At 41.7% G+C, this 13931-nt stretch overlaps 1 protein-coding gene across 1 annotated transcript in view; it reads right to left on the reverse strand.

Moving 5' to 3' along the window:
- The window catches only part of pdgfc (platelet derived growth factor c), a gene marked incomplete at its 5' end in the record, with an annotated part of 47847 nt that extends 35039 nt beyond the window's left edge, over nucleotides 1-12808 (reverse strand). The window contains one exon of the mRNA XM_083890954.1: nucleotides 12697-12808. Within this exon, the coding sequence (XP_083747080.1) occupies nucleotides 12697-12808 (112 nt within the window). The remainder of the gene's footprint in view (nucleotides 1-12696) is intronic.
- Between the last annotated feature and the right edge of the window lie 1123 nt (nucleotides 12809-13931).

Here is a 13931-nt window from a genome sequence, read left to right on the forward strand (position 1 = left end):
CAGTGGTCTGACTAATGACACAAATAAAAGCTGCTTTGCATGTGCATCTGTGCCATTTCAAATACACTTCTGACATTCTGGCCTCCTGGCACAACACACGGGCACGCCTAAATGGAGACGAGCTGTGATTAATGTTATTAGTTACACCTGTGCTTTTCCTGCTACGACAAGTCAAAAAACGGCGGCTGAAAGAGATGTCTATCAGCCGGCCAAACCCTCCAGGATTAAAACTCTCCTTTTACCATTATTTATTGAAGAACAAATGTGAACCTAACTATAATACAGTTATGTACAGTATATTTCGGTATTTCCTATTACTAAATATGTCCCTGAGCTTCCGTCGTGCTTTGGCGCGGCTATGAAGGAAACAATCGACCAATTGAAAGATATCACATTACTTCCACTCCTAAGCTTGTTTGACATCCTCTGATTACACCGTCAAGTCCCTGTGTGTAATTCCAGATCCTCTGTAAACTTGCCCGTGTTTTCAGCACTTGAATGAATTTGTCATATGGTGCACGCCTCAAGTGGTTCTGAACCATGCAAAACATCTGGGCACTAAGTCCTTTTCTCTCCACACCTCCTACACCAAATGACCTGACCGACCACATCCACCAGCCAGATTCTCTTTTAATCATCATGTGAATTGCTCAGAGAACATTTTGCATGGCAATGTGACTACCACTGGATGTCCAAGTAACAAGAGAACCAAGTGAGAGAAAAACTACTGGGCATCTGTAACCAAACTTGCTGGAAGAGTCTGTGTTTTAACACAGGCCTGTTGAATGAATACAGCGCACTTTTCTGGTAAATCATCAGGTCAATGCTGCCAGGTAGTTTTTATTACACCATACAGGACAAGGACAGCTCCTCCAAACAAAGTCACAGCGTTCCAGTTTGCAAATTCTGTCGTATTCAGCACAACAGTCTCAATATTGATCAGTAGTGGAAAAGCCAAGCCAAGTGTCAAGATATTATGTTTTCCAAGGCTAATCTCAAAACAATATAACGCTATTAAATATTGCAAAAAAGATAAACACATACTGAAGTATGAGGTGTTAATGTCCATCTGCTTTGGGTTAACCCTAACTGAGGCAAAAACTGTGAGTAGCCTGTAGACACTGAAAAATAACATGCCATTATTTCCATTCTCACATGGGTTTTATTGGAAAACAAAAGCATCTGAATAAATATGCAACTCTTATTGTTTGACCGAGTCTCCAAGAAGTTGCGGTATGAGAGTGTTGCAGTGGGAGGGTGGGATTTAAAGCTCCAGTCTGTAACTTCTGTAACCAAAACAAGGCATTATGCACTACAGCTTTAAGTAAAGTGTCCAAAGGCTTTCTATCCATATGATACATCCTTGGCCAAATAAACCTAGCACAAGAGACAATCTATATTAATCACTTTGCGTAGCTTGTAGCTAATATTTTGCAAAATGTATATTGCATTAAGTAATCAAACGTCCTCTGTCATTTTCCAGTGAGTGTTACATTAGCGTAAGATTCTAGGTCTCTGACACAGTGACAGTGCACATGCTTGTACATCCAAGATAAAACATCGTCCAGTGCTGCAGAACAATCCTGTATCACAAAGGGCTAACTCACTCTGATTTAATTAAATGGAGATTGTACTAAATGTGCAGGTTTATAGGGGTAACCCTAACCCAGTGCAAGCGGCTACGCACACACACACACACAGTTGGCAAAATCATTCCAGTCAGTCATAAGACCTAATAGCTAATGTGCATTTTCATTCCATTTGAGCCGTAGAAATGGATACCCCCACCCATGGGAATCGAAGAGAGAGTGTGCCGTGGCACAGCGTATACCCAGTCTGCACTGAAAACCTATTTGTGCTTTGGGAGAAGCCATACATTCTCAAAATAGTATGTGTGATTGGGTTACCGTCTCTGTATGCCACTCGCATAGCGTCGTATATCACATCTCACCATGTGTTAGGTGACATAATCCAGGCAGCATGGGACGGCGCTACAGTGATGATTACTTGGGCAGGTGGGGGTTTTTTTATCCCCCACCCCTGCGCTCTAAATGCTTTAGAGCTGGGACATTTCACATCTCCATTTAATAGCTTCTGGTTCTCACTCCCCAACTCTTCAACGGTACATAAATAAGACACAGTGGTAGTTTGATTTCCAGGGGCATGCGTGACTTACTGTGTAGCATTGTAACTGTTTTATGTAATGGGAATTGAAAGTATAAGGAAAATCTCTGCATATTATAAATGTTGGAGGGACGAATGTTTGAGTGATTTCGCACCTCCGTTCAGTGCCGCCTGAGCAATACATGAAGACAGAAGGCAATCTTGGACAGATGTCCATCAGTTCAGCTAGGCATAAATGAGCTCCAGGAAGCCTAATGTTCCACTGGTATCTCTGATTATGAACCACATGAGGTGATATTGCATAAAATAAAACCGTACTCTACTGTAAGTATGAACACACATTGTTCTTGATCTCCCCATTTTCCCCAAACCCAATGTGTAAGTACAGCACCCAACTTAAATAATTAAATAATTACTCAAATAATACCTAGAAGTCATTTATCGTTTGCAACTATCAAAACAACTATATTTCATTGATTTCTCAATGGATACACTATGGGATTCACATACCTTTTGTACTGAGACGTCCACTTTGTATTCTAAACTGTATAGAGATTGTTCACACATTTCTGACTCCCATTGCTGCTTCCTGAAATTTGCATACCTAATGATGCTGCTTGATAAGCAGGGAATGTCTCTGCAGTGTTGGATGAATTAAGCAGCTCAGTTTCTCATATGAGGAAGCCTTCATATCATCGCGAAAAAGGAAGTGAAACCGCTGTAGTTTGCTTTTGCCAAGGTTGTGTTGTGTTTGCACATTATGAGCTCAAGCAATGTGGCAACATTGTATACAAGGTTCCTGTGGAAATGCTCAGTCAAACTTATCAGAGCAGTTGCAAAAAAAAAAGTTGCAGTGTTTGTACAAAATGATCAAAACCCTCAGTCCCTCAAGGGAAGCAGAACATCCTGGAGAAACTGACTACTATCATCGCAACACTTTTGCAACAAATGTAATCAATCATTGTATTTTATCTTTGCAAAAACACTGATCTGCAAGTGTGTACATCACGGTCTCGGTGTTGCTTGCGGTTGTTGTTGCATCATCCCACGTTTACCAAAAAAAATAAATCCTGCTACTGTTCTGTTGAACGCGAGTGCAAACATGTCAAACAAGTCAGGAATTAACCGACTCTCAGCAACTCTCATTTTATTAATCAATCAGAGCAATAAATTTCAAGCATTTAATGTGGACAGCTAACTGCGTCAACTACCGCATTGTGAGGTGCTGCCAAGACACAATACTGATAAAACTGATAAAAGACACAGCTGTAGGATTATCCACCATTTTTGTAGGTCGAGCTCCCTGTCAGTCAAACGGCGAGGAGTAAAGTCATTACAGGACACTTTTGAAATACCTCTCTGATAGGAGGTGATGACATCTGCCAAGGTATGTGGACATGCCCTCCAGAGATGGGAACCAAGGTCAACTCATCTCACTGCCAAGATCCTCTGTTGGGAGTGGAATTCCACTTGCTACAAAACGCACAGGACAACTGAGGTCCGTGTGCGAATATGGTGCCATTCTGGCAACATTTCAAAACCATAATGAGCCAAATGTTTTATGAATGGAGGTCTCTGCTCCAGAGGGAATCGCCTCCATTACAGCAAGAATGGTAATCAGTCCTGCCAGTGTTCCCAATAGATCATATAATCTTTCAAGGTTTCCCTTTTTTCTTTCCCCATATTGTCACAATACGTAGCTGCTGCTGCCTGCCTTGACATGCTTACTTTTCATCGCAAACACGTTTCTCAATTTATATCGCACCCCTTAAATGTTGTTTTGAAGTTTAAAATGGTCTACAGCTGTAAATGAGTGCAGAGTGGGTCGTTGTCCAACTGGAATTGTCAGGGTTTGATCACAGGCCCTGCTAGTATCGTGGTAAGACAGTTAACAGCAGGTTGCTCCTGGTGGCTGTGTCGGTCAACGTGTGAATTTTTATAAAGGTTCCACCTGGAACCCTTTTGGAGGGTTCCACCAAGAACCCTTTTAAAACCCTTTATCCAGGAAAGGGATTTCTGGATCAAAATGGTTCTTCGGGAAAGGGTTTGTCAGAAGCGAATGGTTCCAGGTAGAACCTCAGCTCTTGTAGAAGAACCCCTTTGGACCCATTTTAAGAGTGTATGAATGCCTGAGTGAATGGGTGTGACTGGGTTAATGGCACACTTGTCGTGTAAAGTGCTTTGAGTGGTCATCAAGAGTGCAAGAGCATTACATGACTGCCGTTTTACGTTATGGACGCAGCCATCTTGTGCCGCCATGTTTCTGCAGTTGCCGGAATGGACAAACCAGCCAGAGCAAGAAAGCAGAAAGAGAACTTTCTGGTATGCAAGGGCCATCAAGTGAGTGAAGGTGTTACAATATTTTAAAATTTCACTTGAGTTCACATGATTTACTGTGTTTTATGTACGTTTTACCTTGCAAAACACTTTTCGTAAACCGTGGTTGTTTTTAAAATGTACTCTAGAAATGAATTTGCCTTGAGTGGACTTGACAATGTGAAGACTCACTCATTAGATGTCACTGATTCTTAGACACTGGGCTTTTAAACAATACATTATTTAAGTAACTGCAACAGTGCAAATGCATTTGGTGGCCATATTTTGACCCCTGGCATCAATGTGGCATCAATATGTCAGAGCCTACAGGACACAGGACCAAAAATCAGTCAAGCAGAAAACAAAGGGAGGTAAGGAAGTAATGCTGCCTCAGTGAATGACAGGTATTTGCTCGAACAAGTAATCTTGACTTAAGGCAGATTTACTCCACCCTTCATGTTTAGACTGGAGCAGGCAGACTCTTTTCCTCCGCCTGCCAGAATCAATGTTAGTGTTGGAAACATTTACACTACCTTGTTTAGAGGTCTAAATTTATAAACTGCCTTTTGCTGCTCTGGGAGTCTCAGGGGTGTTAAGTTTTACTCACAAATGCTGCATCTTCAATTCACTTTGTTTTATTCAGGTGGCTTCGTGTGGAGCGGCTTTGCCATGCGCCAGCTGGTCAGACTGGAGCTAACTGAGTCATTTTGCTTCGAAGCAGCTGATAATATTAACCGTGTTTTTTCTGCCAAGGAAACTAAATTGCTTTCTGATTTGAGTAATTTAGATAAGGGTAAAAAAAAGAGATATAAATGGTATCTGTATTTATTTTTCCTGTGTGGAAAAGTGGTAAAATACAACTGCTAATGAAATGACTGCTTTCACAACACAAGCACTTGCAATGAAAACACCGACAGAGCCAAAGATATGAAATGATGTTGCCCAGCCGATGGAGTAAGCCTTATCTGCAAACTGTTAATATGACTGCAAGTGTTGCTTCTTTTTGGAAGGAGGCAGACGGAGCCAGGACAATGACACCACTACACATACGGAACTGATAAGAAACTGAAAGAAGAAAGGCACACAGCCACATCAAAGATATGATTTGAATCTGATATTTATCCAACAGTGTTTGCTGAGCATGACTGTGTTTCCTCACCAACACCCAGGTTTCTATTCAGACAGTTTCAGACACACCTGGGAGCTGTGTTGCACCCACTGAACCTCTGATACTGGCCACTCAGAATCTATAGAGTTTAGTATCTTGCTTCAGGCACTTTTCTTTTTTGATTTCTTTGGACATTTTTTTTTAACTCCCACACTCTGTTCTTGCAAGCTTACTTCATAATATAATCCTCTTACTTTTCTGCTGCTTGTATAGCAACCACTACTGCGGCGGAATTTCAACTGGCTGATACATTTTCCACCCGTTTGCCAGCCTGACATTTTTAATCTACTTCTCAAAACTAACTCTGTTGGAGTTGTCTGCAGTGCTCATTTGCCACAGCTGCTTTTAATTTCTGAGTCCAGATTTCATGCTATCGTTTTTCTTCTACCAAGTTAGCCATAATAGTAGCTGTCTGCGGCTAATATGCAGCCATTACAATTATGTAAATGTTGGCAACCTGTTGATTTTGTGGGGTTTAGTATCTGGGAATGCACACATCTGATAACCCATCTATTTTGCAAAATCAGTTTTCTTGTCACGTTTCAGGGGTTCATTTGTTTTTACCCTTGTTTAATGTCATTTTACACAAGGCATTACAATATAAGTATGATAGAACATTTTAACAGAGCTGGAAAATATGGATTTAATCTAGGGAAATCTACTGCCTACTGATCATTTGGAAGGTTTACAAACAGAAATGCAATAATACAAGAGTGGTTGGAATTAATTGGACATACACTCCCAAACAACTTTGTCAGGTACAGCTGTTCAACTGCTTGTTAATGCAAATGTCCAATCAGTCCATCTGATGGCAGCAACCCAGTTTTATTTAGGCATGCACAAATGATCAAGGCAACCTGCTTCAGTTCAAACAGCATCGGAATGGGTGATGAATGTGGCCAGAGTGGCTCCTCTGAGTATTTCAGGAACTGCTGATCTACTGGTATTTTACAGAGAATTGTCGGAAAAAGAGAGAATATATTATGAGCCGTATAGTTCATGCCTTATTGATGTCAGTGGTCAGAAGAGAATGGCCAGACTGCTTCAAGACGATAGAAAGGCAACATTAACATTATGTAAAAGACCATCTCTGACTGTTCAGCATGTCAAACCTGGCAGCAGACGGGCTATAGCAGCGCCACACTGGATACTTTACTAAGTACACATCGAGTTGGCCAATGAGTGTACACACTACAGCCATTATGGAAAGTAAAAATGAGGATTATGCTGCACAAATAGTTACTAGCGCATGTCATGATAAGGTTTTGCAGACATCTATTGTAGCAGAAACCACCACAGGACTGGTTTTGAGTATTTTGGCTGCTGCTAAAAAATGTCTGTGGACAGATTCTAACACTGTAATAGCATCACAAATGTACAAAATATGTGGACTTAAGCAAACTGGTGGAAGTGGAAACGATGGATTTGCCTTCACAGGTTCACCAGATGCTTGCCATTGTTGTTTGGAGTGCTTATTGCGCTTGCAGCAAGTGGCCAAACAAATCTGTTATTGCAGATGTAATGCATCATGCTCATGCCCTTTTTTTTTTTTTTGAAGGCTATGATATTAATCTTCTTTTGACTTTATTAGTCCATCACTATCCAAAGCCTTGTCTGTAAGTGTACTTGTCTGATTCAAACAGACAGGTCTAAATTGAGAACATTTCTTCTTCAGCAAAAAGCTTAAAAACCGTGACCCACATCTCTTGAAAAGTCACTGCTTGAGGTGATGGAGGAGACAGTGCTCTTGCTGCCCAAAATGACAAACAGCAGTCAGGTAGTGTCATGCTTTGCTTGCCAAATACAGCACTCCATGTTCAAATAGTGCTGACAGGGAAAATATAGACACTGTTATCCAGGGTTACCCATGCTGGAGTGAGATATTGAGGGGGAAAAAAATCTCCTCCCATCAGAACACATAGAACTGCCTGGTGGAGAGGTATCGTGGAAAAAAGTACAGATGTTTTTCTTTATATATACTTAATGTTTACATGGTGACTTTTGTGTTTTGTGGCTTTCAGGATGGACAAAGTCAGAAAACATCAAAACCCTTTGTTCACATAACGGTCGACATCAACTTCTCAAAGAAAATAAGAAATCATCTTCACGAGCCTGCCAAACCTCTCTTTATATATATGTGGTTTTCATCTGACAGTATTGATATATCCAGTGTAATTGTGGCCCTCTACGCTTCCGACGGAGTCCATTGAACATTTTGAGCCGTCCATTTCCTTTGATGGTTTTAATTCAACCGAGCATACCAGCTGCTGTTGTGCTGCCCACTACAATGATTAAATGCACAGCGCTGCATTCACTCATTCAAGCATATCGATCAAACCATGGCTCCTTAGTGGAAACAAGCTTTCCCAGGGAGGCAGGCTCAGGAAACATCTGACCTGTATTAAACAGGGAACGGAGATTCCAAGACCCGCTAGTTTTGTTTCATCGGTTTAGGAGCCATATCAAAATTTCAAATTAAAACACACTTTGGAAACCTCTTAAAATAACATACCGGAAACTTGAAGGCCAGCTGGCAAGCGTATAAAAAAGGACTGATCTTATATAAACCACTGTATTTGTTCTAGCCAGGGACAGATTTGGTGAAAATTGAATAAGGAGGAGGAAAAAGGAGGCTTCTCAACTTTATAAAAATTTATAATTTAAGACAGCATGAGTTTGCTTAATCTTGAATGGAAGACAATGTTTTCTTCAAACACTTTAGAGCTAAAAATGTCAAACATGGGAGTCTCACAAGTCGAATTTAATAAAACAACATGTCACTTCTTTCAATTTTGCTTCTGCTCTTGATATTGCATTTTTTCAAGACCTTTGGTTGCATTTTATTAGCCAAAGAAGAAAAATGAGAATATGATGTCACTGAAGAAATGCCCCATAGTTGCTGAAGGGAACAAAAATGCAACTAAAATGTGAAATGTGATATGTTCAGGTTTCTACATGCACTAGGTCATTTAGCTTTAACTCACTCATTTTTTGATCATATCAGAATAATGGGTTCTTTAGTAGAAGAAGATATTTTCTAATCGCTAATTGTCAGGTTGCTGATATTCAACCATACATAAGATGTCGACAATCTAGAGGTCACCCAAAAAAGGGACCAAGTAAAAAGTTTTTGCGGAATTTCTCAGTATGATCAAAATACCTCCTCAGTCCCTCTGACTGTGCCACTAACAGTTGTTTTAGTCACCCATGATGAATGAATGGGTGATCTTCACCTTCATTACACCTGAAGCAGGCATGCTTCCTAACAAGGCCACCCAGTCTCTTTCCTGTTTGCAAATCCCTGCTCTAAACTGCTTATTTGTCTGCATCATAATCGAATGAATGCACAATGCAACTCTGTATCGTCAAACCCTCTATGAACGTATGCGTGGAAACCTGCAAAAGTTCCCCCCTTTGGGCCTACGGCCCTTCTAACCCCAGTTCCCCACCTAATCTTGTAATCTTTAGCGGAACAGCAGCGTCTGTGATCATTGGCAGGTCTAACCCGGTGCATACCTTCCTGCAGTGGCGCTCAGTGGGAGATATGTGAGGAATATCTGTAGGGAATCTGCATCCCCTACAAATATCTGCAGCCGGATTTTACCCATAAGATCTGGCACTGGGTTTATGGGTGGGCGAGGACTGGTTGATAACATGTTCAGGAGTTAGCTGTAGGCTAATATTCTAGCATGAACAAAACAAGATTATTTAGGCTGTAAGGAGCCTGAAGACATGTTTAATTGTTAAGTTTTACTTTCTTTAAATCCTGTTTAATGACAACAAGATATACTATTTACACATATGGACACTATTTTGCTTTTCCAGTTGTCTGAGTCAGATATATAATGCCGCCTGGGTTATATTTACTGGCATCACTGGTTCCAGACAAGCATGGATAGATTTACAAGAGTCGGGACACATTGTATGTTTGTGGTCCATGTCCTGCACCACACCATGGACTTTTTAAACTCACACCAAACACAGTGAAGTATGTATTATCTTTTCATATGTATGTTGGATTGATAAATGTATTGTTTTGTGTGTACATACAGATGTTTTGGACTTTTACCAGTGATACTAAGAAAATGAGTTGAAATGTAAATACAATCCTTGCTCACAAGGGTGAGAGACTGATTTTTCTGACAAGAGATCAACTGGAAGAAGCAACCGGAGGTTGTGGTGGTCATGGTGGTTGGAGGGAATGTGTTGTTTTTATTTCTTCCCCCCCTCCAACCCTATTTCACTCCTGAAAATGGTACAAAGCATTCCTGTAGCACAACTGCAGATGTCATTTATGCTATGTTTTTCCTTAATAACCCACAAAACCTTATGGCCATGTGGCGAACACATGAAAATAACGTGCAGTACATGTTATTGTTACCAAAACCTCAATGGTGGAGGAAGGAAATGTTCACATTATTTATGACCCCACTGCTCAAAATGTACATTTCAGATTTCATACTCATTTTGTGTTTTTGGAGATGAGAGGGACAAAGTCATTAGTTGTGACAGATAGGTGCTCTGAACTGAGAACCTCCCACTGTGATATCTTATGGAGTCATCAGCAATCGCTCGCTAAGTTTAATACCACCGGAGACTATAAAGCCCAATTTATACTCCTGCGTAAAGTACTCTGCGTAGCGACGCAGAGTCCTCTGCGTCGACGCAGAACCTGTCGAAGAGCCTCTGCGTCGTCTCCGGGTGCACGAAATATTTTTTAAGTGTCCGTCACTCCGTCAAGGGACTACGGAGACGGCAAGAGCTGCGATTGGTCCTCGGGACAGGCTGAGCTAAGCTGCTCTGTGCCGGCTCTTAGTGCGCTCCGGGCGTCCTGACAGAGGCGGAGCTGATCCCCGCCGATAACGCCGCTGCCGAACTATAAATACGTCATATCTATACACACACAGCACATGTTTAGACCCTAAATGGCCAATTTCTCGCCTCAAATTATCTTAAAACTGCGTTCCGTCACACAGAAAAGTGAGAAACGGCCACTGTTTCAACAACAACAGTCTTTCGCTCTCTTTCTTTCTCGGACGCCATTGCTCACTGTAGCCTGAAGCAGAACAACCTTGCGCAGCGACCCCTACTGATCGGGCGGGAAATTGCAGCGAGTGTCCGTCACCACGACGCAGAAGTATAAATGCTCGGGGCGTCTCCGTGGTGACGCAGACGGATAACGCATACGCAGTCGGAGAAGTATAATGTGGCCTTAACTCTTCAGGCAACGACCACTAAATATGCCAGACAGGTCGGGCTCGCTCACTTTCCCTTTAGATCGATATCAGATTGTCTCGCAGAGCATCAGTAATCAAAGTGTGCCAGAACAGTGAGCACTCAGACGTTCCAGTCAAAGGTTACAGACAGCACGGCCAGCTTCCCCGCTCAGCCAATGTGTGACCGCTGCTTTAAAGAGTTCTTTGACAGTTTAACATCCCACCCCACACACTACCCCCCCCCCCCCAACTACACCTCATTCATTCCTCTCCCTCCCTGTTGTTTTCCTTTCTCAGCCGTACTGATTAAACTTGGAGAGCCCGTCGGGAGGCTCTAATTTCCCGGCCCGGACGGTTACTGTAGTGAAGTCAGCCCTGCATGTCCTCACACAAGGCCAGTCAAACCCAGCGGCTGCAGAAGGCTGCATAATGAATGAGGGTCTGACCAGTGCAACATCTGCAGGGTACGGGATTGTTGGTACTTTGAACTGTTCCCTGTGCGGTCCTGCTTTCTCTGTATCTTGTTTTGGTGAAAACCCGAAGTCTGTCAGTGCAAGCTATTTTTGCACAAGTTAAAAGTACAGTTTGTAATTTCTGCCACCAGGGCTCTCTCAGCCAAAACAATAACAAAAAGACCTAGTTTGATGACGGTGGTAAGCAGCGTGGGATCGTGGGAATTGTCTTGTTTGGTTCCCGAGTGTGTTCTAGCTTTAGCTGCAGCAGCAGAAAGGCGCAGCAAACGGCAAAGAGTAGCCGTGATCATCAATGACAAATACATATAATATATTGAAAGAAGGCTAACTAGTACAACCAAATCTTTTAAGAATGTGCCTCGGAAGTTACGCAGCAGATACGGGTATCGCTGATGGCATCTTTAAAAGGCGACCGATATGAAAAATAACTTCTGTAAGTACACTAAGTGACATGATATGACATTAGTCTCATTGTTTTAAGATATTTAAATGTATAAAAATCATATAAATATATCTTTAATTCAAACCCACAGCTTCACAATGATTATACAGTTAGCTGAAGCTATGCCATTACATTCACAGGACGTCAAATGCCAATAAATGATTACTTATTTAACCAAAAATGCACCTATTGCAGTCCCAGGAAGTCCTGGCTCAGTACCAAATGGCATAATGTAGACTATAAAATGTTGATATTCAGGAAAGATAATGTCTAAAAAGTGTTGAATGAGAGTGAAAGTTAGAGAAATCACCGCATACAAAAGTCTGGAGGAAATATGAACCCCCCACTTCACACACACACACACACACACTCCCTGCAACCACACAAAACTTGATTGCCAAAGAGCTGTAATGGCAGGAATTCACTGGAGGCTGTACTCATTCAACTCAAGGGTAGAAACAGACAGTGACAGTCACCTTCAGCTAAACCATAATGTGTCATTAAACATTAACCAAACTATATTTTGTAAATTTGATAGTGCAGCTCAGTGCAGTTCATGGTAACCAAATTACATCAGCCTGGAAGGACTGCTGCATGAATGGAGCCCCTTTTTTTATGATCACAGGGAAAACGTCTCCCTGGGGGACCTGAAATTTCAGAGGGTTTCCCCAGTTAAACATACAGGAAAACACTGTGAAGGTAAAAAGGGGAAAAAAAAGTAACTCTGCACTTCCTACCCTGGATAATGCTGTTTGAACAGAAAGAGACACATTCATTCATTGGAAACTCAAGCAAAAATGTTTCCTTCTTTTTCAAACAGTGGCTTTAAGCTTAGTAAAGAAACATAAACAAATCAAAAATAGAAATAAAACAAGCACCTTGTGATATGTGTGCAACAAAGTCTCAAGTTCATGTTCAAAAAAGTAACTTCACTCCCTGAAGAAAAACAAAACTCACCGTTTTGCTCCTTTACACTTGGAAGGTGGAATTTGGTGACATGACTTGATTCAGCTTCCGAGCCATATTTTTGGAGAAGCGATGCAAGAAGGAATAATAATGGAAGGATCATTTGGATGAGTGGTGGCTGGCGATCACAAAGCGCTGTAGACGGGATGGTTTATATCACCACACGCACGCGTCGTTTACAGGACACCAGTGCTGCTTTGGGCACATTTGGAGATGATAAAAGCAGAGTAGAATCCACATAATCTTAACCATCAGTCCTGGAGAAAAGTGAAGTTTTAAATTAAGACTAACCCTCTTCCAGAGCTGCCAGACCTGACGCTGCTGCTGCGCAATGCCAGTGCGCACCTGTTGGTTCTGTGAAAAGTTGGACACCGGGCTGGACAAAGTTTGTTTTTTTAAGTAATGATAATCCAGGGATTAGTTGCGTAAGCTTCCTCACGACGGCATATCATCTATAACACGAGAGCATTAGAAACGCTGAGACGCATTTTGGCTGGGACCATGCGTTCTCGGTGCGCTCTCGCCTCCGTCTGAGCAAATCCCCACAGCTCTTTACGCATTACAGAAAAACCTCACACGCAGACACAGCGAGGGAGTCCAGCAACATGATACAGTCTGAAACCATTCGCAACCCACGAGACGAGTTCTGTTGTCTGGCGGAGCTCTCGAGTCATAACTTGGTGGAGACTGAGTGGGATGAAATATCGCTGCGCGTCTTGGGGTTGGGTTTTTTGGAGACTGCCAACTGACGGCACAACAGGTGCTGTACATAAAGTACAACTTCGCAGCCGAGGAAACTCCCCGGGATGTTAACTATTCCGTTGCTGCCTTGTGTCCAATGAGGCATTTCACACACTGAGTTGGCAAATCTCCACTTGCTTGCAAACTGTTTCCAGGAGAAGCATCAGCATCTCCAGACAGACAGACAGACAGGGATTAGAGCAGCTCAGTACACTCTGTTATAAGAGAGATAGTTTAAGTAGAAGGCAATTTTTTATTTCCTCCACAATAATAAAATACATAGAAAATAAAGGAACATGCATATCAATGTACCTATTTGCTTCTGAATGAAACATGCAATGTGCTTGATTCTAGTTGAACATATGTATCTCCCTCATGTTTTACACACATGCACATACTTATACATGAGTTTAAAATACATAAAATATATATTCTAAATAATTTGTGTCATTTCTTTTGCTAGTTATTGTGGATTTCACAGAAAT

This window comes from Microchirus variegatus (assembly GCF_963457635.1).
Source record: "Microchirus variegatus genome assembly, chromosome: 6".
Taxonomy (NCBI): domain Eukaryota; kingdom Metazoa; phylum Chordata; class Actinopteri; order Pleuronectiformes; family Soleidae; genus Microchirus; species Microchirus variegatus.